Genomic DNA, 27,828 nt, shown 5'->3' on the forward strand with positions numbered 1-27,828 from the left:
GACATCCCCAAGTCTGTGTGGGGCTTATAGTCTTCAGGGAAGTGAGGGTGCAAAGAAAGACAAAGCTCAAACATGAAACAAAAAATTGCACAAAATGTATATAGTGTTACAATTAAAAGCCTGCTCTGAGGAAAAATAATGGGGGTCTTACCATATAGTCAGTCAGTAGAGACAGAAATAGCCTTGAGTTTTAAAATAAATCCATTTCCCTTTAATAAGTAAACAACCACTAGCAGCCCTTCAAATTTCTAATAATCTGACACTAGAAACCAAGGTACACTGCAAAACTGCTGCCTCCCATGGTTTCTGCAAGGAAATGTGTCTAAGTCATGAATAACTGCGAATATTAATACTCATCTTCCTAATCGTTAAATATTAGAGTTCCCCAGGGTTCAGGTCCCCTTTTCTCACTCACTCCCTAGATGATTTCAATTCCATCTCCATCTCAGTTTTGCTTACGATTTATATGCTGACATCTCCCAAATTTATATCTCTAGCTTGGACTTCTCGCCTAAACTCCAGAGTTGTATTCCTAACTGCCTATTCAGCAACTATTCAAAAACTCCACTAGTAGACATATCTAGCAGGCATATCAAGCTTCACTTGTCCCACACAGGATTCCTGATTTCTCCTCCCTATAAACTTGATCCTCCAGTTGCCTTCTTCATCTCCATCACCATCCTTCCAGTTGCTCAGGCCCAAAATCCTTGGAGTCATCATTGACTTCTTCTTTTCTCTGCTCATACGCTATATCTAGTCTACCAGCAAATTCCATGGCTCTACTTTTAAAACATATGTACTCTGAGCACATTCCCCATCTTCACTGTTATCACCTGAGTCTAAGCCACCAGCAACAATTGCCTGGCTCACTGCAATAGCCCCGTGAACGGTCTCCCTGCTTCCCCCTTGTCCCCTCACAGTCTATTCTCATCACAGCATCTGGAGTGATCCTTTTAATATCTAGGTCAGATCATATTATTTCCCTAATTAGAACCATCCAATTACAGAACCCTCGCTGTTACACTTAGAATGAAACCCCAAATCTTTTCCATGGCCTTCAAGACATTTCTGATCTCATTTTCTACCACAATCTGCCTCAAACCTTGCACACACTAGCCTCCTTTCTATTTCTCATGCTCACCGAGCACAGTCCTGGCTCATGATCTTTGCCCTTGCTATTTCCTCTGCCTGGAACACTGCTGTTTCCCCCAGATGTTCCCATGACTCATTCCCTCTTTTCATACAGGTCTCTGCTTAAATATTACCTACTCAATAGGCCTTTCCCTGGCCACTTTTTATAAAATAGTACTACCCAATCACTTTCTATTAAAAACTTTTTTAGCTTTATTGAGGTAAAACTGACAAATAAAATTGTAAGATATATAGATATATTAAGTGTACAATGTGATGATTTGATATATGTGTCCATTGTGAAATGACTCTCCCCATTGAGTTAATTAACACATCAATCACCTCACACACCTACATTTTATTTCTGTGTGTGTAAGAACATTTAAGTTGTACCTTCCCAGCAAATTTCAGTTATACAGTACAGTGTTATCCACTACTGTCACCATGTTATACATTAGATCCTCAGACCAGATTCATCTGCCTGAAAGTTTGTACCCTTTTACTAACCTCTCCCTATTTCCTCTCCCACCGTCCATCCCCTGACAACCACTTTTCTCCCCTCTGTTTCTGTGACTCCAGCTTTCTTTTTAAGATTCCACATATAAGTGATACCATGCACTATAATATTTATCTTTCTCTCTCTGGCTTATTTCACTTAGCATAATGCCCTACAGGTTCATCCATGTTGTAGCAAATGACAGAATCTCCTCTTTTAAGGTTGAATAATATTCCATTGTGTATATATGCCATATTTTCTGGATCCATTCATCCATCGATGGACTACCCATCACCTTCTTTTCCCTCTCACTTGGCTCTATTTCTGTTTATTGTATTTACTACTATCTGATATCATATTACATACTTGTTTTCTTCTTGTCTCCCCCCACCCACCCACCCACCCCCACACACACACACACACACACACACACACACACACACTAGGATGTAAACTTCATAAGAACAGGGACTTTTTCCTGCCTTATTTACTGCTGTATCCCTAGCACATATAATATAGTAAGTGCTCAAAAACATTTGTTGGGTGAAAATTGTCCTCCTAGAGGACAGGTGCAATAGGATAGAGGATGGGTAACAGGGATTGGTAAAGAGAGGACTTCCCTGAGATCTGGTCTTGACTAGTGTCTATTCTGGGTTATCTGAATGCATTTCTCTTTTCAAAACATTCAATTTCCAGATTGGGGGATAAAAACTCAAAGACCTCAATAGCCAGGTAGATATTGAATTTAAAAGAAAAAGATGGCTTGATATTAAACACAGGCTAGAGGAAACATGCCTTGCTTTAAAGGGCAGTCACTATTCTTTTCTAGATAATTGCCATGCTTGCTAAAATGCGAACCTAAGGTTATGAGAGCTTCAGGGTTTTCAAGTGAAGTTGAAAGCCCGGATATGCAATATTTTTATTTTAAAATATTAGTATCTACTTTTTGGGAAACGTATAGACCAACAAAAACCTTTTTTCTGGCCCATTGTATTCCAGTTTGTACTCTCTGTTTTAGGTAGCATTTAAATGTTTTCACTGTGCTTTGCAAAAGGATGCAGTTCATCTTCCCTTACTCCATTTTCTTTAGGAGCTCTCGACAATATGGTAGAGGTCCAGAAAAGAACAAGAAGCCCTATGGTCCTGATCCAACATATTAAATCAGACTGAACTCTGGCTTGTATTGCAAAATTTCAGTTATTTCCTTTGGAGTTGAACCTTTCAGGCTTTATCACAACATAGCCTGGCATCAGTAGCCACAGGATTTCCACCTGGAATATGAGTATGGCTCGTTTTATGGAACAATAGCTTCCTGATGATCTATAAGTGAAATATCAAAAATGCCATAAGTGATCATTATAGAGAAGAAACATTTCATGAATCCTTTCACAAAGTGAAAAGGCCTTTCGTAAAATGAAAACTCATGTCTAATATATGCAATTAACAGGGTCAGGCATTCTCAAAGCAAGATGTCTCTTACCTATGCATCTTCTACCTTCATTTACTAACCTGCTATGCCCTCACTCTCCAATGAACTATTTGCCAACAAGTACAACTAACATTTTAGTAAGAAATTCATTCTTTTTTTTTTTTTTTTGTGAACCAAGACTCTGAACTTAATGCTAGAAAAATTCTGATAATTATGCCTTCTCTGCACATACTCCCTTTCCCACAAACAGAGACATATCAATGACTCTCTCTTTCTCTTCATTTCTAGTGCTACTGCCCCACCCTGAACCCCCAACCTGTATAGGAGACCCTCAGGTGGGATCTCCTAACCTGCTTCCCAAATTATGAGCAAGCTCAGAACAGTTCCAGTCTTCCTGCTCTCCAGTCCCTTGACTTCAGCTATTATTTGTCCCATTCTATACTGTCTGATCTTCATGTTCAAAGTGAAGAACTAGCTGGGTTCAAACTAAGAAGGTTAAAAAGAACTATATTTGTACTTTGGGTGCCTGGAAAAAGTTACAATCCCATAAATATTTGCTGTTCTGGCTATCTCTATCCTTGTGAAGCGTATACACGACACAGTCCAAATAAAATGACTTTCACCTTCTCAGTCAGGAAATGTCCCTAGAAGTATAGATCCTGCTGAGATGGAAAATGGCAGTTGAAAACAGAAGACAAAAGAAAAGCTAGGTGTCAACTGGGTGATGGCAATTCTGCCCTCTGATTATAGGATATATGTTTCCCTTTTAATGTGACTGCCTGGGCTGAATCAAAGAATACTGGTTGAGTCTCAGGGACTCAGTCCACAGTTTTCAATGTAAACAGCCATCATTAGGTCATATCTTTCAAAGATATTTTTATAAAATGGACCCCAAAACCACAAAGGTACTTTTCACACCACAGTTTTCTTCCATAAATTTACTGCTGAAAAAGGTGTCTGCTACTTGGGAGCACAAATTGTTCCTGCTGCTGAAGTTTTCCATCTATCTAATAGCAACTCTACTCTGTAAATAACATAGAAATTGGTGGAAAAAAATCCCATTCAGTGACTTTGAAAACAGTTGAAATCTGTTCTGACCAGAGAGTGAGACAGAGGGAGAGAGACAGAGACAGAGAGTTAACAAAATTACAACATTAAATGAACATTTTACAACAGGAAAAACATGTTGAATCAAGTCAATCAATGACCTAAGATCAAAGAGAATTCAGTTTTCAGAGTAAACAAAAAAAAATCATATTGTCCTGTCAATTTAACACTGGCTAGAAAAACAAATACCGTATGCTAATACATATATATGGAATCTAAAAAAAAAATGGTTCTGAAGAACCTAGGGGCAGGACAGGAATAAAGACACAGACGTAAAGAATGGACTCGAGGACATGAGGAGGGGGAAGGGTAAGCTGGGACGAAGTGAGAGAGTGGCATGGACTTAAATATACTACCAAATGTAAAATAGATAGGTAGTGGGAAGCAGCTGCATAGCACAGGGAGATCAGCTCGGTGCTTTGTGACCGCCTAGAGGGGTGGGATAGGGAGGGTGGGAGGGAGACACAAGAGGGAGGAGATATGGGGATATATGTATATGTATAGCTGATTCACTTTGTTATAAAGCAGAAACTAACACACCATTGTAAAGCAATTATACTCCAATAAAGATGTTAAAAAAAAATAAAGACACTTGATATTCTTTTTTTTTTGAATAAAAAAAGAATGCATAATTGATAAAACAGTAAGAAAACAAGCAAAGGTTGTGATACTGCAGCCCCACAGAGGTCTCATAAGCAAGCCTGCCTTACCACCCACATAGAGGCAGGAGTTGTTCCTGGGGAGTCACTTTCTATAGGGAGGGCAGGAGGCAGAGCTAATATGAGGTAGGATTATTTTTACCTGAAATTTTGTGGCTTAATTTTCCAAATGACCACCTCTTGCAGCAGGCATGACAGAGATAGATTCCAATTTCCTATCCCTACTCATTATGTGGCCCCTCATAATGCTCCTTATTAATATATTTTGTCTCTCACAACAGCTTCACTCGCTTCTTTTTTCTATCCTTCTCCCTCTCTCCTTACTGAAAAAGAATACATTTATATTTCTTACATTTCTACTCAGCGACTCTCCTCATTGGCCATGCTGTCTCTGGCCACTACCATCTTCTCTATTACTCCACCTCTTTTAAAATACCAAATTCTCTATCTCCCTACAAAACCTAAAACTTCTCATATGCTGGACTCCAAGGAGTCCCTCGTTCCTTCTTGATATAGCTACAGAATTCTTCAATACCCTCCAATAAACAACTGTCTGAGATCTGCTCGGTCCTATCGTTCTGCCTGGCAATTGTAGTTTAGCTTCTTTCCTTGGAATTGAAAGGGCAGAAGAATCCAAAATTCACCGCAGGTCACATGTTCTCGAGAAGCATTACCAAGAGTTCTATGGAGGAAGAGGGAGAAGGAATTTCATTGTCAATTTCCAGAGGAGCTTACAAAACTGTGGTGAATAAAAAGAACCTTAAATATGAAGTTAGAATATCTGGGCTCAAGTCCCATCTTGGCCACTCAGGTGTATGACCTTGGTTAAGTGAATTAAACTACTGAGTCTTAGATTCTTCAGTGATGAATTTGGACCAACAATTCTTGCCCTAAAGGATTACTTAGAGAATAGATAGTAGACTGGTAGAAAATTTTATCTATAATATACATTACTTGTAGTATATATTATATATGTTAATCTTCTTTCTTAATCTTATTGTTATATTGAGCCTAATTTATCTTGAGCAATAAGCCTATATAGAGACAAGGGACAATCCCAGGGAAAGGCTCATGATTTTATTGTCAAGAGACCTTCAAGAATGGCAGTCTGTCATGGTCATCAATTTGCTTTTGGCAGTACCCCAGAATTGATCCATCCAGGGAGGCTGATTGATGCCAAGCAAACTCATAAGCAACTGATGTACAAACTAAAATGCCACTCCCTTTTTCAGTTTGTAGTTACGTGGTAAGCTGAATTAATAATAAAAGAGTCACTTGGTAATTATGGAATTAGATTAAGGGGAGCTTAGCTAATTTTTAAGATAGTTTTATCTGTATTATGTTGAGACCAATGAATTTCCCTGTCACACAGTGGAAAATATCTCTGGTCTAGTGTCTTTCAGATTCAGCATTTCTCCTCTGGACATTGCTGAATTCATATTCTAAATTCTTCTCTGACTTCCCCTTTCTCTAAATTCCATGATGCTATCCCCTCTTTTGATGATACACCCTAGATTTTGTTAATATCACTAATTAAGCTACAGGTAAGTCACTATGTCCTGGGCCTAGGATATACTATGTCTCCTTCCATTATGTGTTGATTTAATTGTTCCAACTCTCAGAGTACTAGGGGTGCCCCACTGGAAGAGCCTAAGGCTGCTATCAGGTAGCCTGGTGTTGGCTGAATAGGCCAAGTGATTAGCCTAGATTTCTCATTCTCTTTTAGCACCATTGGGCATATTATATCACATACAAATTATAGTCATTTATTCAGATAAGTAGGGGAAATGGATAAGCTAATTTCCCCTGCCTACCTTCTATTGGATTATATTCTACTGTGGTTAAATGAAACAGTTAAATCCTGTAGGCTCATTGGTTTTTATTTGATTCTGAGAATAATTTTATGATGCTGTTCTCCTGTAGAAGAATAGGGCCTGTGGCCTAAGAAGTATTAGATTGTAATCTTGCTAAGCCAAAAGATAATTTAACAGAAACAACAAAATATTGGACCTGAACCCAGTAAAAGGCAGCTCTAATAGTTTCCTGAAGTACACTTAAAGCAAAAGTATACATGTGAGGTCTAGATGTGTTCAAAACAAAGTGGGAGAGACTATTCTTTTTCAGATAGACATCACTTTCAACAGTAAAATTTTTCAAATATTTAGAAGAGAGTTAATTTAACAAGAAATTGATTTACACAAATGTATCAAGAACACATCTACTTACTGCATTAAGCAAGAATCTTCTGTAAAGAAAAACAGAATGGGTTGTACATCTTAGAGACTAGAAATATGGGAAGTTCCTCAATGTTGCTGATTTAATTACCTTTTCCTGTTTATTTTATTTGTTCCAGATTTAATCTACAAAATTGAACTTGCAGGAGGCCTGGGAGCAATCTTCCTCCTCCTTGTACTGCTCGTGGTCATCTACAAATGCTACAATATTGAATTGATGCTCTTCTACCGACAGCATTTTGGAGGTGATGAAACTGCAGATGGTAAGCTGTCTCCTATTGTTCAAATTCAATTAAAAGGCATGAATTTGTGATTATGTAAGAGAATATCCCTATTCTTAGGAGATACATGATGCAAAATTTAGAGTTAAAAGGCTATGACTAATGCAACTTACCCTCAAATAGTTCAGAAAAAAATGGTATTAATCTATCAAGAAAGACAGCAAAGGGGAGAAAATATTAATAGATGAACCTGGGTAAAGAATATATGGGTGTTCTTTAAAATAGTTTTATTTCTTGAAATTTATTTCCAAAATAAATAGTTTAACAAGGAGCTATTAGTTGGTCAGGAGATCAAACAATTGCTGTCAAAGCCCTTTCCCTTATTAAGAAACAAATTAAGAATCAATTTCTTTTTTTTCTTCCAGAAGATTCAAATTTAGGCACAGATCATATTTAGCTCTTCCTGGCATTGAAAAAAGCAAATTATTCAAAAAATATATTAAAAGCTATGGAGATACTCATTTTAAAGCTCATAGTACATCTGGACTGATATATTTTGGATGATTGTAGCACAATTCTCAAAGGTGACCTCAATGGAAAAAAATTCAGAATGTGGCTTATAATTTTCTTCTGTTTGTCATTTATGGCCCTTGAAAATCTTATATATGAAATATCAACAAAACGTTGTATTGAGTCCTTGTTTCTTTGAACATTCAAAAATGATTTAATTTTTCAAGAGAACAAATTACCATATTTCCAAACAATACCAATAAGAAATCATGACATATCACTCCTTATGCATACAGTCCTCGCCCACAAACTACTATAAGCCTTGGAAACATGTGTATGGAATGCCTTAGGTAAGCCAAGATAAAAAAGAAATTCAATTGTAAGTCATTCCTTTAAAAAGCCAGATTTCAATTTTAGTTTTCATTCTATTGGAATAATGAAAGTTAGAGCTCTTGTTTGTTTTGAGATCCTCAAAGGAGAGCAGTTTATGATTTTGTTTTATTTTTATAGTGATAGGAGAAAGGCAGAGTGGTGAATGTAACATCAAAATTTTTGAAGAATCTTTGATTTTGGTCTTATTGTTACTATGATATGAACAATGATATGAGTGTGTTTTAATTGACTTTTATGTTTTCACAGTAAATTCGAGAAATGCTGTTTGGTGAACACAGATGCATGCTCATTATCAAAAAAGTGTATTTACCTAATGATTATAGCAGCCTATTCAAAAGTACCAAAGACCCTTATTTAGATATATCTTCAATGTGAGAAATTAGGGCCTGTTCTGATGATAATTACATGCTCCAACAATATGTATGAAAATGTAGTCAATTACCTTCAGTTTCTGTGTACAATAATTAATATTGAAAAATCTGACTTCTTAACCTGTACACATAAAATAATGAGATGAAATATGCTATTGAGGAAAATTTCACTGGTTCCCAAGCGCCAACAAATGGCTAAAGTATCTAACTGGGAATGTTAAAGATGCATTGTCTATATGAAAGTACATGAAAGGGAGTTTGCTCTGATTCATTTGCTTTAGGTCATGATTACAAGCAATTTGTTAATACTTTCTGCAAGAGGTGATATAGTTTATGAAGTTAATCTGAAATAATTACTTTCATCACCCACATCCAATAATCCAGACTAACTGATCAGTTGTAGTACATATTTGTAAGATTAAATTCATGCTAATATCATAGGACATTTTGCATCTATATCTCCAATGTGACCCATGTGGCCAAAGATGACAAGTAATCTAGAGCATTTTGGTTAGAGAATTGTGTGTATTGGTTCCAAACCAATTATTTTAGGGAAAAATTCAATTGGGCGGGAACTTCAAGGATTTTCAGCAGGAAGGAAAATTAAAATAGTTTATATTCCTACATGGAAACTTGGACTTTAAACACACAATCTCTGTACTAGCTGAATAGAATACTAAAAAGTCAGCAGATATGTAGTGAGGATGAATAAATGAATATTAAAGCTCTTCTAGAAATATCCAGTTTCATGATGCCAAATGTCAGCTAGATAGCCTACTGAATTTTCATTTCTTTATTTAAATATTTTGACATCTCATAGACACACCATAGTTTTACCCATGTACTTTTTGTTCATGTTTTCTCTTGGATTCATATCTATAGTAGCATTTCCTGAAAGTTCTTATAAAAAGGCCATATTTTATAAAATAAAATATATCAAACTGACTTCTTAAACATTTTTGATATAATTCATTTCATTTCAATTCATCAAGCAATGATTGCTTCATTTATTTCATCTTTGAATTATGCAGTCATTAAATACTTATTAAGTGTCTACTGTGTGCCAAGCACTATGAATGATGTATATACTTATATATATTCTTCACCTGGATTAACCCTACACACACACACACACACACACACACACACACACACACACACACACACACACACACACACACACTGGTAGTATAGTAGGCATTGAAGACACAATAATCCACAAAGTTACACAGTCTTCGCACTTTAGAAGCTAAGGATTTAGCACTGTGTTTAGCAGAGACCCAGAAGAACTACATTGTAAACAGGAATGGCTTCCTAATGGTGAACAGGATTAAAATGAGATTTTAAAATGGGAAGGACAGTGTGATAACAGGAAAATTCTTCCACAGAGAGTTTGGTTCCCTTTGTCATAATTTCTCTCTTCATTGGGAACAGCATACCTATGGTGACCACTGTGCGAGCCCTCTTCCTTATAATGTTCTGTCTCCATTGTGCTGTTTTCTGGTTCCTCAGTTGAGCTTAGTCAGCATGATTTAACACAGAGGAATGCTCATCAGCCTCACCTAGCAAAGTGGTGTTGCTGAATTGCCATTCGGTTTTAAAACAATTTTCAGGACTTGCTGTTAAACTTTACTTGCATCATATTGTTGATATTGCTCTATCCATCTTGCTCCTCTTTGTGAGCAACAGCCGTGGCTATTCATGAGGTTTTCTTGGCTGTCTACATAGAGCTGAAGTGCGTTTTTAAAACTGTGGCATCTGCATCACTGCTTGCTCACTAGCTGGCATCCTAGACCTTCTGGGACATCTGACATGGTGGCTTTAAGAGCTCTCTTCCTGCTCTGGCCAGCTACCATAAACTCTTCACCTTTAGTTCACCTTAAAGGGACATGACTGAAACCAGAAGCAATCATTTTCCAAAGAATGATGTGTTTCTAGAATGTTGTGTACAATTTGTTATCCAGATGTGTTGGGTGTTAACACATATCAAAGACATCCATGTTCTTTCTCATAACTTGACTTGGGATATGCAAATATAGCAATATTTTTCTGGAAAAAAGTCTTTGTAGCATCACCTCTATTAGAGTATAGGTGAAGCAAGTAAGGATAGGACCAGGAATATGTGAGATTAGGCATGGTTGGAGGGCAAATAGTCATAGTCAGGACAAGCAATGTGGCAAGAGTCTAGAAGTTCTGGCCAGATGGGTGAAAGAGTCAGGTAGTCATTGCAGATGGCTAGCTCATAGTAGATGCTCAACAAATCACTGTTGAATGAATTAATAACTTGTTGAATTTCAGGAGATTTGTAAGATAGAGTTATCAAAGTCAGAGGAAACTAGGGTCTAGTCTAACATTATGGAGTTTGAGGCAGCAACACCATCCATCAAAAACAATGAAATACATTCTGCTCATAGAAATGGATCTGTTTGTCCTTTGGCCTATTTTATTCTTCCAGCTGTGTATCATCGGCAGCTCTCAGTCCCAGGTGAGTAATTATAGCTGGAGAAAGTCAAGGGCCTGCAGGTGCATCCTGAGCTTGATTGGAACAGGGGCAGAGGTGCTAGGATTACCAGGAGGTTCTTACATTAGCATTGCTTATGAACATTCTCACTTCCAAGTGGCGTTTTATGCATAACAGCGGAATGTGCCCCATTTGTAAGCCAAGTGATCTCAACTATCAGGGCAGTCCTTCATGTGCATCTGCTTCTAGGCAATCAAGTACCCAACCAAGGTTCACAGAAGTCTTTTCCAGCTAGAGGACAGGCTAAAGAGAAGCCTCCTGGCTTCAGGCACCATCTTAACATAAATAAGCAGAGTTCCTTTCATGTGGGGGTAGTGAAGCCTGGAATCTTACTAGACTTAGAACAATATAATCCTGCCTCAGTTATCACTAGATAGGGGGTCCTGCGTACTCCTACCATAGGGTATTTATATCTCTTTATATGCCTATCACATATTCCTCTTTCAGCAGGTAGAACCAAATTTTAGTGGTATAGGGAAGTGAGTGGCTGCTTCATCCTGTAAATTAACTTTTGGTCAAGATTTAGCTATATTCTAATCAGGTCTGTTTTAATGGAAACTATTTTTGTGTTTTAGAAACAAATCCTGAAATGTTTGCTCGTCTTTTAAAATTATTATTTGCAAGTAACTAGGTTTAATAAATACTAATAGTTCCATATGAGTCTAGGTTCACTACATTAACTTTTAAATTTTTTTCTATAAATAAGGGAATTTTGAAAACCACTATAACTTTTCCAATGTGTTCCTTCTAAAACCAGCGGGGACTAATACTTTGAGAAAAAACTGCATATATATATATATATATATATATATATATAGAGAGAGAGAGAGAGAGAGAGAGAGAGAGAGAGAGAGAGTTTTCTCTTTGGGGAGACTGGCTCTGAGCCAATACAGCAAAGGAAGAAAAAAATACATTCTCAAAGCACAGTTAACTCTCTGACTAAATGTGTGAAGGGAAAACCTAATTTGGCAATATTGGAAGGATGTATATTCTGAAACAAAGGCTTCTTTTGGTAGCTTGTGTCAAATTAGTTGGCCATGGATTGAACAAGAATAACAGGCAATGCACTTGTATAAAACCCAGCTGCTCTCTCTAATATTTGGTAATGAACTGCATTTTGTATATGAGGATGACGACACTAACCAACTGGAAGTATGGCATGTGCTACAAGTAGTGTCTCCAGGAGTGAGGCTGGATTATTTCGATCTTCCACACTCTAGGGCCCAGCCCCTCTTGGATCTCTTACACATATTTGTGCAAACAAGGTATAGTCTGTGACCAAGTAACAGAGCCAAGCCAACTGGCACAGAAAGAGTTCAAATCCATGAGTCTATTTAGTCCTGCATTCAAACACACTGAGCTGATCATTCACACCAAAAGTCACAAATAATAGTTGTCTTTTATTCTGTCCTGACTATATGTTGCCCACTGCATAACAGTTTCAGTTCATACCCTATGACTATAACTAAGTTATGTTGAAATGTACCAGATTTCTTATAGCATTGCATGTGACTTATTTTTTCCAGTTATTAATGACAGTCACTAATTATAGTGCTTATTCCAGCCTGTTAATGATTATAGACATTTAGTACTTAAAGCGAACCTAATGATACATACAACCCTTTTGTTTTTCTTTGTTTCTAAGACAACAAGGAATATGATGCCTATCTCTCTTACACAAAAGTGGACCAAGATACTTTGGAATGTGACAACCCTGAAGAAGAGCAGTTTGCTCTTGAAATACTGCCAGATGTGCTAGAAAAACACTATGGATATAAACTCTTCATCCCAGAAAGAGACCTAATTCCAAGTGGAAGTAAGTACTTTCAAGTTTTATATTTTAAAAGTTTGGCTTCACTTAAGTTATGTGGAGACTTCAAATGTCAGAGCCAAGTATTTAGATAGTTTTTCTTACAGGAGATTTTATTAAATTCAACTTTTTCCCCAATACCTGTGTTCTGACTTTCTAGCATCCAAATTTTTTTAAAAGGCACTCTCATTTATATTTTAGGTATGGTTTTTAAATTGTGCTTTAATGGTATGCTTTATTATATTGCCTTAGTGTTCTGAGAAAATGATGATCGTTTAAAAAAATGTGTATAAGTCAGATTTTTTTTGCATTTCAGACTTTTTGCATTTCAGATTTTTTGCATTTCAGATTTTCAATGCATTTCAGTTCCAAAGCTGGTCTTCTGTCATTGTGCTTCTACTTATACCTACAATCATTGTCACTAATAACTGTGAATTTATGCTTTAATACTAATTTCCAGATTTGCAGAAGAAAATCCACTGAAAAATGAAAGTGAGGCCATGGCGTATGGCACCTTCACTGTGTATTTAAATTCTTTTTAAGAAGTTCTAGACTATGTAGGCTTGAGTGCTACTTTTAAATTATGCTACATATTGAAAGCTATATTTGAGCTTACAGAATAAATTCAGGTTCAAGTAAAAATATATACTTTTTTTTCCTGTTTCTGTTCAGAGTACTGTACACAGTAAAGTGTGAGGTAAATACAGAAAAGATATGGTCCCTGCCCTCGAAGAGCTTGAAATGCCATTGAGGGAACATAAAAGTGCTAGAATTCATTCGCATGTCTATATTAATATCCTTGAGAGGGGGAAATTAAGCTGTGACCACAAATCAGAATATGGTAATTTATACACATGGGCTAACAAAATTTAAAAGCTTATATATTTAGTACTTCACAGTATATAGAATATTTTCACATACATTATTTCATTTCATCTTTACAATAACCCTATGTGGAGAAAGAGCAGGTACTGTTATCTTCATCTTACAGATGAGGAAATAAGGCCTGAAAAAAGTCCAAGACCAGTCAGCTGGCAAATGGTAGAGATGGAATAAGAACATATATCTGTTTGATTCTGGTTCTCACTCCTCTAGATCACGCTATTTATTCCTCAATAACTTTTATTCAGATTATCAGAAGTCCACCGTGGTCACTAAACTGACAGGAAACAAATTGAAACAACTGAGTTTTGCTGTTCATCTCTTTTTTCAGAGTGCATATGTTTCTGTATATGTTTGGGTTTGCACATGAGTATGCACACTTACACATGCATAGAAAGAAACCAGACAATATTTTCTGGTACATTACTTTCTACAAATGTAATATTTCCCCAGATTTCTTCCCATGATCCTCTCCTCTTTTCTTTCTGTAATTTCCTTTATTTTCATGACTTTAAATACCACTTCTACATTGATCGAGCCCCAAGTAACATGCAGATACCTCAGAGTCATTTTTGATTCTTTTGTATCTCTCTCCCAAATCCAGTGTCCATTGCATCTTTTCCATTACCACTTCCACCATTCTAGTATAGGCCCTAATCACCTCATACCTGAATGTTGATTACTCTCTGCCTTCCCTATTTTTCCTCTTACGCATCTAGTCCCACTAATATGTATACCTCCTTGATCATGTCTCTCCCCTATTCAACAACCTTAAATTCTTCACCATTTCTTACAGTATAAAATCCATTAACCCTTAGCTAAACACTGCTTGCTACAGTCTGGTGCAACACTTTTGTTCATGTTAGTCTTCTACACCTTTACAAATCCTATTTATACTCTCCATAACACTGCCTCTGTAAAAAGTCCATAATAATTTCTCTAGCCCTAGAGTATGTGGTGTATAATCACTTGTTTGACTATAAATTTTGTACTCCTTACTCCTGTGATATTTTGTATTATTTTCTTTTTTTAATGTAGTGTTCCAGCTATTTGTCTTATCTTCTCAGCAAAACTATAAGCTCCGTGAGGGCAAGGACTGTCTCTCATTCATCTTCATACCCCTGTTATCATCTACCAAAATACTTGAACTCAGCATATGCTTCATAGATGCTTGTTGATTTTGTTTTAATAGTATTGGTTTAAGACAAGAGGAAATAATAAGAATGAAATAAGTAAAAATTTTAATTTTTACATGACAGTATCTGAAAGGCATTTTTTTAACAAAGTGAATATGAAATCTAAAAAAGGAGCTTTCTGCTGAAAGAAAAAAATGTAATTAATAGGAATAGTTTCAGTCTTAATGTGTATATTACTTTTATTTTTTTCAGATATTAGAAAGAATATCTACAAGAGGTTGATCAATCATTAATGAAATATCAAAAATATCCCTTTACTATTTTTTGGTTTAATTCCTTAGATTCCTATGTATTTTTTGCATTTTTGCCAAGAGCATCTTGTTAACTATCAAAATTCTGCAACATCGATTTTTAGAGTGATAGTGTACTAAATTGTATTAAAGTAATATCATTACCAAAGTGGAATTTATACTCTATGTCAAGTCACCTTCAGTAGGATTCAATATGAATTCAATTTCTGCCTTATTGCATTACAAAATTGTTGGCACCACAATAGACAGTCTTTATCAACCCCACTAAGTGACTTAAAAAATGTCACCCTTCATGTCCGAACACATCAAATTTGATTATCTTTCTTCTGACCTGGAAAACAATGCTTCAACATTGTGCACATCAGAAAAGGAAATAGGGACAACATGGAACACAGGCGAGCCACTTTACCTGAGACTCAGTAGATGACACTTGTTTATTATATAAAGAAGCAGCTATTGTGCATGGGTGAGAGTGAGACCCAGAGAGCATGAGAGCGAGAGAGATGCATCCCCAAACGTGTTCTCTTAGTTCTCTCAGATAGATAGTCTATTTTGATGACGACAGGTCAATTGAATCAACCTGCTGTGTCAATTTAGCCAAACAGGTGGTAGACTATTTTACACCTCATTGAGTCAGCTAGTTGATTGGCTAAATTGATTGAAATCGATTAGTTGTTTTAGTGTATCACAGACAAGTCTGAATGTCCTCCTTGGCCATGGGGTATGAGGCTTACACAAGCCATATTTCCTAGCACAAAACTACAAGATTTTAGTTGAGGACTATAACACACTACACAAGAGATAATAGAAGGTTGTCACCTCGTATACCCTGGCATTTAAAGAACTCAACATAAAAATACCCAAGATGATGTTATTAGGGTGAAGAGAGATTTTTATAGTCCATAGAAGATCATTTTAGTTTTTTTGAGATTGCACAACAATTAGACTGAGCAGGGACTTGGATCCTGGGTACTCAGTGGTACACAGGAAGACTCCTTTTACAACTAAGCCATTTGGGACAACTATGCAGTTTTTAGATGCAACCACTGGAGGGTGTTTGATTTTAATCCTTCCTTCCTGAACGAGGAAATTCATGTTCTCTGAATTCCGATTTGCGAGTGTAACCTGCAGAGGTTCTTAAAAAGGCCCTTTGACCATTTTTCTTTTCCATCAACATTTCAGAGCTGGCTGAGCAGTCACCATGTCACGATTAACGAGTTTTTCCTTGGCATTTTTAGCACGCATTCAGGAAGTCGATGAAGTATATGAATAATATACTTGATTTACACATGAATGACAGAGTAGAACATTTTGGACTTGGTGTATGTGTGTTATTAAAGAAGCTTCTGTGGTCTGTAGTTGCAGCCATTGGTACAGATTTAACAGGTTATGCTATATAAATATAGACACATTCCTGCGGGGGGGGGAGGTAGTTACAATATTATAAGCTACGTTTGTCCCTCACATCTCATTTAAAACATGTTGACCCAAGACTGCTCCTTCCTCTAAAAACTAGCAATGAGGCCTTTGAGAATTGTAAAAGCAGACTTCATAATATCATTCTTGACCTACAACAATAATTTTCTATGAATCAAACTAATGAAGTCTATGACATAAACCCATTCATGTTTAATGCCTTCACTTTTGATGTATCTTCAGTTTCTTTTGTACCACTCTCATGGTATTCCAACTCAACCTCATCAACACACAAATATTTCCAATGTATACAGTTTCAGAAGTACATGAATGGGTCTCCCTCACCCTTCTCCCTCCCCCTGACACCAATGCACGCATGACCATGAGTTCACGAAAAGCTTCAATATAAAGATTTCACTTTCCAAGGTGAGGTATAGGTAACTGTACCCTTCTCGCATGCCCTACTAGAGAAGTGTCCTTTGACCATCATGGAACAGCACAGGTGGGAAGATTTGACACAAACATTTTTCCTAAATGCTAAAACTAAAAGTCTTCAGATCTGGACATTTTCCTGGCAGTGACCTACCTTTCCATTCTTGAGCCTGTGGCCAGGATCTTCCTTATGTTTTCTCAGGTTTGGTGCCTGAATGTGGCAAGAATTTCTACTTTCCAGTAAAAGTTTGGTCTGTCTCTTCCCAGGCTAGAAACATCTGTAGTAGAATAGCAAAAGCAACTTTGTTGCCAACAGGCATCTGAATGTCAGGAGTGACAGGCAACCAAAAGAAAGCCAGAGAGAAAACACTCTACTCAAACTGCCTAGAGACACAAACTTGAGAAGTAGAGATTTTCTCACCCATGCAGCTGCTGGGTTTTGTGGTGTAAAGTACTCTACACAGAGCACATTGTGTTCATAGGGCCTAGTGGATCCTTTAGGAATGAACAGATGTGCTCTGAAGCTGACATGTGACCAACAGAACCCAGCTGTGCAGTTGAGATCCTGAGATTGGGGACATTTTTGGATGAGTACCATTTAGGCTTTTGAGCCCATCTTATCTCAGTGTTTCTGCAGAGATTTAAAAACATAAAAATATAAAAGTTAATCAACTGGTCAGATGGAGAGAATAGTACTCCAAGACTAAAAGTAGAAACAACCCAATCCTGTAGCTTTTGTTTGCCCTTAAGAGAAAGCAAGCAAGGTGCTTAAAAGTGCATTGCAATACTGATTAACAATTATAAATTGAGCTAGTTCTGGCTGAAGTTTTAGAAAAATCTATAGATGATTAAGTGCACATTAAAGAGAAAAAAATCTTTCAAAGTCTTTTAGCTCAGTTTCCTCTTCTAATCATAGGAAGACTATGAGGATCTCTGTGTGAGTTCTTCCTGCATTATTGCACCAGAGAAAGACACTAGTGAGCAAAAAATATTATCGTGCGTATGGCTGATCAGCCATGTCTATTGAAATTATATTTATGAATTTGGCCTCAAATATCAAATTGTCTTTCCATTTGTTTTCATGCTCAAATTTCTATGAGTTTCTCTCACTCAAGAATCCTAGGACTCTTTCAGTAATTTAAGGGAAAAATTATAATGTCTGATTACATTCTTGCATTTGCTAGACCTTCCTCATTATTCTAATCTTCAGTTCTTTAATGGCCATGTGATTGTGCTGACATTGAAATGACAAATGACTAGAGAATACATCTGGTGTCACATGATCCCTAGTCACTTCTGAAGTGAGGCATGCAAAAAACATTTTTGTACATGGATCTGTAGCTACTCATTGCCAATAGTTCCTCTAATAGCTGGACATATTGGATACCATTCAAGGAAATTGTCCTTGGGGAGTAATAAATTCCTTTTCCAGGCAATCTGACGTCTGTGACCTAAAAAGTGTGAGGCAGGGGTGACATGCACAGTCATGGAAATTTAACACATTGTGTACAATTTACTCACATGGAATAAAATTAGATATGCCCACCATCCCCTTCATGTTACAGTCAAGAGAGAGGGAACTGTATCCAATATGCCCAGCAAAGTACTGCGGTCAATGGACTGAGGTTTCTCATCAAAGTTTGAGGTAAAGGAAGAATCCATTGTGTAGAATTTCAATCAGGAAATCTACTTTTTGGATAGCACAAAGAACAGACACCTTAAAAAAGAGTAGAAGACCAGGATAAAATTGTCTTAATTACCAAAAGAACCACAGAAAAAACTATATAAGGAGCAAGTTGTCTTGTTCCATATTTATCAAGATTTCACTGATTAAAATTAGTTATACCTACAAATTTTTAGGGCATGAGTTTAAGGGGGAAAAGAGGAGGGGAAGGACATTTTGCAGACTCTCTTTGTTTGCTACTCTCCACATTTTCTTTCTTTTAGTATTCTCTGAATGTGTTCTATTACTTACCTCTATTCTCAGTGAAGAGGTAAAGAGGGAAGAGAAAGAATTTTGAGATGTGGACAACATTCCAGAGTAAATTCTGCCCACCGTCATGCTTCCCTGTCCATCCACTGGTGAAATGCTATAGCAAAAGTAAAGGATTCACTACCAGAAATACAGCCTCCAAAGTCAAAACTGTAAATAAATTGTAGTTCCCTGCACTCACAAGGACTCAACAAATCCATGTTAACTGTTGATCAACTTTTTAATCAGAATCAGTTAGAACATTTACACTAGTCAATAGAAAACAAAAATCCTGCCAAAAAATTTAGCCCAGTGAACTATGAATTATCAAGCCAAGGACTTGGAGGAGGGGCCAGGGAAGGTTTTTGTAGGGCAAGTAATATCACACACTGTTTAGAAAGCCCCCTACTCCCCTCACACACACCTGGCTAAATAAAAAATTTTGTACCCTCAATCTCTGTGGCAGACAACACAGATTCTTACACCTGCCAGAGACAGAACCAAGGCCCAAAAGCTTTAGCAACATTGGCCAAGACAAAGAGTGAGGTTGTCAACCTGTATCTCTTTCAATAGGTTAGTATTAAGTGTCATTATTTTAAATGCAGGTAGTATTTTCAGTAAGACTACATTATAAAGTACCTCACTGTATGCCTCTATTTATACCAGAGGTCTAATAATTTTTTACCAAATATTTAGTGCAGAGTAATACACTTTTTTTGATACATGTGAAATCTGTATTATTTTTGCTGGTTTTTCCTCACCAGTCGTAGGAGTGGATCAATCTCAATCACTGTCAGAAATTGTCTTGATTTTAAGTATTGATATATTAATCCATAGGTTTAATAAATATCACCATTGATAGCTATCAATTAACTAATATTCACTAAAATTGGTGGGGTATTATCAGTTTTGATGCATCCTATCTCACCCTAATGATTTGTCTGTTTAACTGATATTGGTTGTACATAGCTGTGAATATAAGCCTACCAAGATTCTATTATTTGAACCTGGCAAAGTAATAAGTTACGCTTTTGTTTATAGACTATTTGTCTTTTAATTTTTAATATGCTATCTGCCCCTAATAATGATCCTGACATAAGTGGAAGTGTCAACACAAAGATAATTTATAAGTAGCTAATTGATTAGTTTGATAAATCAGATGGTTAGTAGGCAGTAGCAAGACCACATAGAAATTCATGAATGAGAGTGTTCTCCCCTTGTCCTTCTGCCTACGTCTGCAGTAGATTCAAAGCCTGACATTTAAGAGTACTGAGTTCTTTGGGAAAGAACATACACCCCATTAGAAGCAATTTCTTGGGGCTGCCATTATATTCTTTCTGCTTCTATTTTGTCCTTTTATTTCTTCCTTCAGTTTACATTTTGCTTTGTTAATGTGTCCTGTTTTCAAGTCACTTTTGTAGATTGAATTCTATTTTTCTAAATACACTGGAATTTTGGTTTATACAACTGTCCGTTTTGTTTGTTTGTTTGTTTTTTTACAAAATTGTGAAGATCACAAATAGGTTAAGTGTAATAGCTTTGTTTCATGGCTGATAATCTAGCGTGGTTTCATAGCCTTGTTTAGAGAAGCAGAATGCTGTCAGACGCAACCCTCTTTAGTTTTTTCTGTCATCATAAGTTACTTCAAACCAAAATCTGCAAAGAAATAATGACCTTTCATTTAAGTGATACTTTATATTTTTATGCGGAAAAAAAGAGTCTTTTAAGGGATTCCTGCTACTCAGTTGCTAAATTTGCCTGAACAAGTCAGGGCAAGATTTAGCGAGTATTCTTATGTGCTGTGGATTTAGGGATTTTTTTTTTTTGAAAAACATTTCTTTATTATCTCTTCGTGGTAAGAAACCTTTTAAAACGGTTTCTGAAGTTTTCTAATATGTCTCCCACAAAACCACAGCCCTACCATGACAAACACCACTGCCTGTCATGGACTACACTAGCTATGGACCAGCAATGCCTTAACTTGATGCCTGTTTCTGCTTAGTTTATTTGGAACTTTTCCAAACCTAAACATCCTGATTGGTCTCTAATTCAGGGGTGGCAACCTTTCTCTGTAAAGGTCCAGAGAATAAATATTTTAGGCTTTGTAGGTTATATATGGTCTCTGTTGCATCATATTCTTTATTTCTTTTACAACCCTTTAAAAATGTTTTAAAAAATCATTCTTAGCTCACAGGCCATACAAAAACAGGACATGGTCCTAATGGATCAGGCTCCAATTCACAGTCATTGGATACAGACATGCAACCCCAGGGTAAGGGGAAAATTATTTTGGGCACTTGCTGTGTAGGAGCCAGCAACGACTGCCTGGCTAAAGATTAGCAAGTAAAAAATATTAACTCTACCTGTTGGGTCCCTTGCTAATTTATTTATACTTTTTAGGTCCTTGTTTTTTCCCAAAGATAAAGAGACAGAAAGAAAAGATTTAGGAAGGGAGGGAGAAAGGGGGCAAAGGGAGATAGGCAAAAGAGGAAGGGAGAGTAAAACAGGGGAAGGGAGAAAAAAGTGAGAAAGAAAGCAAAGAGGGAGGTAAAAGGACAAGAGAGACAGCACAGGAAAAGAAAAAAAAAAAAGAAATGGAGAAAGAAAGAGGAGCAAAGAGGGTGAGAATGAGAAAAAAAGCATAGAAAAACAGAGAGAACAAGCCAGAATATGGAAGCTAGGGCACAGTCTCGCCTTCTTTTCCTTAGAGCCAGGCAGCTCTTAGAGGCACCTCCCCAGCTGCTTTCAAACATTGAGGTTGCTGCCCAGCCACTGATCACCATCCCAAGAAGTGAAATGTGGGCTTCACATCTGAAAACTTCCACTTGGTTTTTCACCAAGTGAAATGGAACACGAAATTCAGGGCCCAAGAAAATGGCTCATGTTTTCTTTGGGACACTTGGGCTGTGTCTACCCAGGGAAAATTTAGAGGTACTGACTGACTGACTCCAGTGCATATGATTAATGTATATATAGGGCAAACCAGGATAATTCAGACCTTTTTTTCTTCCAGAGCAGGTTTTCAGCCGGAATTATCTGGATGGTTGCCTCAACTCTCCACTAGGCTTTGCCAGGATAAGCACAGCCAGCGTAGTATGCAGGAGACAGGGACCACTCCCTCTCTCCAAGGTTCCCTTCAACACCCACACCCTGTGCAGCTGAGTGTAGTGGGATCCGTCCTGACAGGCATCCCTTCTGGGGGCAAGTGAAAATTCTGTTTAATGAGTCTCTAAGAAGCCCCCCAAACCCTAAATTTTGCATTCTGCTTAGCTGTCAAATGGCAAAGTGTAATAGACTGGTGAAGGCGGAGAACAATATTAATGGGGGAAAATGTTGTACCCTGTTCCCTTCCCCAATCGAGAAAGAGGATAATAAAGCCAAAGCGTATGACATCCCAGTCAAATTCATTAGTGTGTATGTGTATAGTTTCTCTTATGACTGAACACTTGAGTTGTAATTTTCTTGAGATGGATAGAGATATGTATAGCTTATACCTTTTGTTTTTAAAAGTATAGTTTAAAAATAAACTACATCCCAACACATAGAAACAATGTTGTTCATAGAGGTATAGTTTCTGTGACAAATGTGCTCCTGCCAAGGTTTGTACAGATCAATTTTTAAAAATTAAATGTAAAGCTACAATTAATGAGGGAAGAATGCTACTTGGAATAATTCCTCGGTAAATCATTTGGTAAGGAATTCTTCTGTAAAAATAACAATTAACTCATACATAACCTGGTAAAATTGTGTTTTCATGGACTCCTGCACTTATACCATGTATAAGTTTGGGGTTTGGTTTTGTTTCGTTTTGTTTGGAGGAAAGGTGAAAAGAATAATGGGAAAGATGCATGATAGTTTATTTTACTGTATCTTACAGATCCAACTTCTAATGATGAAGCTTCCCACATAACTTCTTTCTTTTTGGGAGCAGAAAGAAAGGAAGAAAATGAAGAGTCAGAGCTGTTGATACATTGGGATAATATTTTTCCACTCTATTGAAACTTTCTACCTTTCCTTCCATTCTGTTTCACCAGTTCTCTAAATGACAATTACAGAGTGATAACTTCCCCATTGCTACTTGTGTGGTATTTTTGTTTGTTTTTTTTGTTTTCATTTTTATTTTTTGCAGATTTCAATCAATGCTGATTTTTTTTCCTTGAAAACGTGATCTCTAAAAGAAAATGCATAAAATTCTTAATGGGTTCCCTCCCCACTTAGAAGTTGCCTTATTCCCTCAGATACAGTCTCTGTAACTACTGCATGAGAAAGTCCTGAAATGTATTAAGTAAAAACCAAAACAGCAATAACAACAAATTGTTAAATGGGCAATTCTCTGTGTATCTCTCAAAAAGTTTTTTGTTTATCTGTAGGGTGTATAGAAAATTTGCTCTTTTTCACTTGTGAAAGTGTTCTTGCTGCCAAATGGTAGAAATAAAATCCTGGAAAAGAGAGATCATCTGTAAAATATGCATCTGTAAAATAAGTTTCTCTTTTCAAATGGCTTGTACTGGGCTGTTTGGTGGCCCCTCACTGTGTACTGGACGTGACTCCTTGAAAGCAGTCTGTAACCTTGGGCAGATTTGCAGTGACAAATGTTGCTATGCTTCTGTAAGCACTGCTTCTGCTAGAGGGCACTGTACATTAGACAAGGCCTTGTGCTCTGCTTAGTAAAGACAGCTCTCTGTTGCAGCACCTGTGTCCAAGTCTCCATTTGTTAACACATGTGTGTGTTTCCCTTTTTGGCGGATAAGACTTTGGGAAGCACGGTTGCAAAAGGATTATTCCATGGGATAAACAAATCTAGAGTTCGTTGAGTGTTTTTCTACTAGGAAAAGGACATAACTTATTCACCTCACTTTCAGAATTGTTCCACAAAGTAGAGCAAAGACTTCTCAGTTGATAGACTCCTCCCCCTTTACTGTTCACTCCACACCATCCCCCACCTCCGACTCCACCCCTCACTCCTCCTCTGAACAAAGAGCAGCTGGTTCAAATTAAAGTCATGGGCACACACACACCACTTCCCTATCTCCGGGTTTGAAGGGCAAAATGGAGAACGTAAGGTTGCAAAGAACAGAAGGTATTCTGAGAAACAAGCTAGGATTGTAGAAGAGATTTTCCACCATCTCTATCAATCACATTATCTTTGAAGTATTTATATATTTATATATATATATATAAAAATAATATATATATATTATATATATATATATATATATTATATATACATAGACCCTCTACTTGTTTAGTAGTTGGAAACTGGGGGAAAAGCAAACCAAACCCATAAATACAGTGACCTTCATTAAAAGGTTCCATTTCTCTTTTCATCAACCCACTGATTGCTTGTTCACTTAGACTACTAGCCTGGAAGCCTGCCTTGAATTAAATGATTAAGTAAATAAAAATAACTGAACTACACCTAAGCTCTGAAGAAGTCAGAGTTTATATAGCTAACAGAACACTGTAAGTAATGATGAGGGGAAAGGAAAGTATTAGAAGCTTGGTTTTTTTTTTTTTTTCATTTTTATTTTTAAGGCAATGAGCTTTCTGAGTGTGCAATACAAGAAAAGAAAATGTGATGTACCTTAGTGAAAGACTGGATCTTTGCTATACTAGGGTGCAAACCTAATGCTTTAAAGACTGGAAATGTCTTTGTTTTACTCTTTCTCTCTTTCTGTGATTTGTAGCCTACATTGAAGATCTCACAAGATGTGTTGAGCAAAGCAGAAGACTTATTATCGTGCTAACTCCAGACTATATTCTCAGACGAGGATGGAGTGTTTTCGAATTGGAAAGCAGACTCCATAACATGCTAGTCAGTGGAGAAATCAAAGTGATTTTGATTGAATGTACAGAATTAAAGGGGAAGGTGAATTGCCAGGAAGTGGAGTCACTAAAGCGCAGCATCAAACTTCTGTCCTTGATCAAGTGGAAGGGACCCAAGAGCAGCAAATTAAATTCTAAGTTTTGGAAGCACTTAGTATATGAAATGCCCATCAGGAAAAAAGAAATGCTTTCTCAGTGTCATGTTCTGGACTCCGCAGAACAAGGACTTTTTGGAGAACTCCAGCCTATACCATCTATTGCCATGACCAGTACCTCAGCCTCTCTGGTGTCATCTCAAGCTGATCTCCCAGATTTCCACCATTCAGATTCGATGCAAATGAGGCACTGTTGCAGAGGTTATAAACACGAGATGCCAACCACCACTTTGCCAGTACCTTCCTTAGGCAACCACCACACTTATTGTAACCTGCCTCCGACACTACTCAATGGACAGCTACCCCTTAATAATGCCCTGAAAGATACCCAGGAATTTCATAGGAACAGTTCCCTGCTACCTTTATCATCCAAAGAGCTTAGCTTCACCAGTGATATTTGGTAGCGGAAAATCTGAAGTCCTCTGAACAGCTATGTGAGCATACAAAATTTCTGCTATACCAAGCAAAAAGTACACCTAATAACATTGAGGTGCTGAAAAGGTGTTCAAAGAAAAAGGCACAGAAATCACTTTTGTATCTAATTTTTTTGTTTACATTTCCAGAATAGTGGGGGGATAGAAGGACCTGCTTTTGTAGTATAGTACCTTGTTCCAATGTACAGTTTTGATTTCTTCCTTAAAAGAAAACAATATTAAATTCTATTCTATAGAGTAGGTTTTATGATACCACTTAGACTGCAAGTTTGGTAGGTAAGTTAATATTTATGAATATTTCAGTACTTACATGTTATTTGAAAGCAGGAAATTTAAAGACTTTAACTGAATTTGAAATTTCTGAACTAAGTTTTAAGGGGAAAAGAGAACTTCTATAGAGTAACCGAAAATCAGGAATTATCAAGAAAGAAGTGTTGAGGCATCCCAAGTGGAAGATTGTTTGTAGAGGAAGATCAGTTAAGAAAAAATGTGATTGAAACGTTTAGAACTTCTTCAACATAATGGACAACTTCTGTGTACTAAATCAACAGCTCATAATGAGAGCCTTTAGTTTTATTAAGCAAGCACATCTTCTGTAGGCAAACTGGTAGGTAGATAAACAATGTGCATTTCTTAAGCAAATGAATAGATAGGCTGTTCTTTTAGGATGGTGTTAAACAAACCTTATGGCATTTTAGCCTATTAACAAAGTTTTACAAATTTGAAAACACATTTTAAGTTATGCATTTTATTGTTTGCTAACAATCAGATTTGGATTTTTTCCAAATGATCTCTTGACCTGCTATAAGCTTTATATGAAGATGCTCACATCTTCCTACTTTTATTTCAACATCGTTGGAGTTTGAATTTAAATAAATATTGACTGCAAGCGTCAGCAGTAGAAAAGAAGTGAAACAACAATATTCACAGATGAAGTGCTAAATGATTCAAGTTTACTAGTGGTAGAGCAGCAATTGCAGTGATTCTCATCTGAAATGTAGTTGTGAAACAGACTATTCTGTACATACACAATATCTGCTTGGCCATGTGTGCAAGGCTCCTTCAGAAGTATCTCTATTCCTGGTGCTTCAATGAGTATATTTTATAGACTAAACTTCTCTACCCTCACATTGTGACTGTGACTGTACCATATCAGAAAATCCCTGTGAATAATCTAAAATATTGTGAATTTGCTGTAAGGAATGTGCCCCTATTCTAGTATTTATTGTGAATTACTAATTTATGTTCTTCGAATTAATTTGGGTGTGCTCTCCACAAAGATTCCTGTGGGGGTCAATTGTTAATTGAGTTTCATTCTGGCATTTTGTATATGGTTCTTAAATCATGTTTTGGGGCAAATATAAACAAGTACAAATGTACACAGTGTGTAAAAATTAAGAATTTTCCCAGTCCTTGTAATTGTGAAACTCAAATGTGTAAGAGAACATTAGGTAACATGTTTTATTTCTTTCAACCTCTTTACATGAGTGATTCCCTATAATCCATGGGTTTTGTTCAAAGTACTTGTTTTTCTGCTGCTTTTCCATATCCAGCTGCTCAGAAAATGCATTATGCACCAACAGTATGTGAAACCTTAGCAGTGATACATGTTCATTTCACAGTGGGACAATTAGTTGCTCCTTTAAAAAGTACTGTTCAACACATAGGTGTTTCATAGATGTATTTTTTTTTTTCCACTGAGAAAAGTGATTTTGCTTCTGTAGAAACTTTAGGTATTTCAAAATGGAAATTTATCGATTCAGAACTGTTTTCCAAGTGTTACAAAGTTGTATTTACTCTCATTGTTCTTTAATGATATGTGTAATTACTAAGTTAATAACCTGCATGAAATGAGTAGTACATGTTTAAGTGACCAATTGTACTTTTTATTAGTTTGTTTTTCACAGAAGTCTAGATTAATTCAAATAGAATGTTCAGTGGTATTTTTAAACTAATAGTTCTGTATTGAGCATGCCAGTTCTGAAAATATAACATGGGTCTCTCTGCTTCCTTTATTTACAATGATTAAACGTGGGTAGCAATTTGAGTTGGCTGGCCACAATGTGTCCTTTCACTACTAGTAGGTAGTCAAAAACAGAGCATTCACACTTGTGTTGGGGAACTTGACAAGAAACCTTTTCTACCATTTTCAGGAACCAATGTGTACACTATCTATAAAAATTTATTTCTAGATGGCAATTCAAAATTCAATTTTCATCTGAGATTTTTTTTAAAAGATATAGCCCATATGGGCATAATAAGTATTTAGTCTAGAACATGATGCATTCTTCCAGTTGCTTTCACAGTGGGAAAAATTTTTGTTCTCAGTTTTTCACTGAAATGGATTTTGGAAATTTAGAAAAATACTGATGCAACTAGTTC

General features: G+C 36.7%; 1 protein-coding gene across 4 annotated transcripts in view; it reads left to right on the plus strand.

Annotated features, from left to right (window-relative positions):
* IL1RAPL2 (interleukin 1 receptor accessory protein like 2) overlaps window positions 1-27,493 on the plus strand; it is a 1,100,174-nt gene extending 1,072,681 nt beyond the window's left edge. For all 4 annotated transcript variants that reach the window (XM_082447592.1, XM_082447591.1, XM_082447594.1 and 1 more), the window contains 3 exons: window positions 7,176-7,319; window positions 12,718-12,888; window positions 24,719-27,493. In XM_082447592.1, the coding sequence (XP_082303718.1) occupies window positions 7,176-7,319; window positions 12,718-12,888; window positions 24,719-25,416 (1,013 nt within the window). In that variant the 3' untranslated portion in view covers window positions 25,417-27,493. The remainder of the gene's footprint in view (window positions 1-7,175; window positions 7,320-12,717; window positions 12,889-24,718) is intronic.
* Window positions 27,494-27,828: the final 335 nt, after the last annotated feature.

The sequence above is a fragment of the Balaenoptera physalus genome (assembly GCF_965194825.1).
Source record: "Balaenoptera physalus genome assembly, chromosome: X".
Taxonomy (NCBI): Eukaryota; Metazoa; Chordata; class Mammalia; order Artiodactyla; family Balaenopteridae; genus Balaenoptera; species Balaenoptera physalus.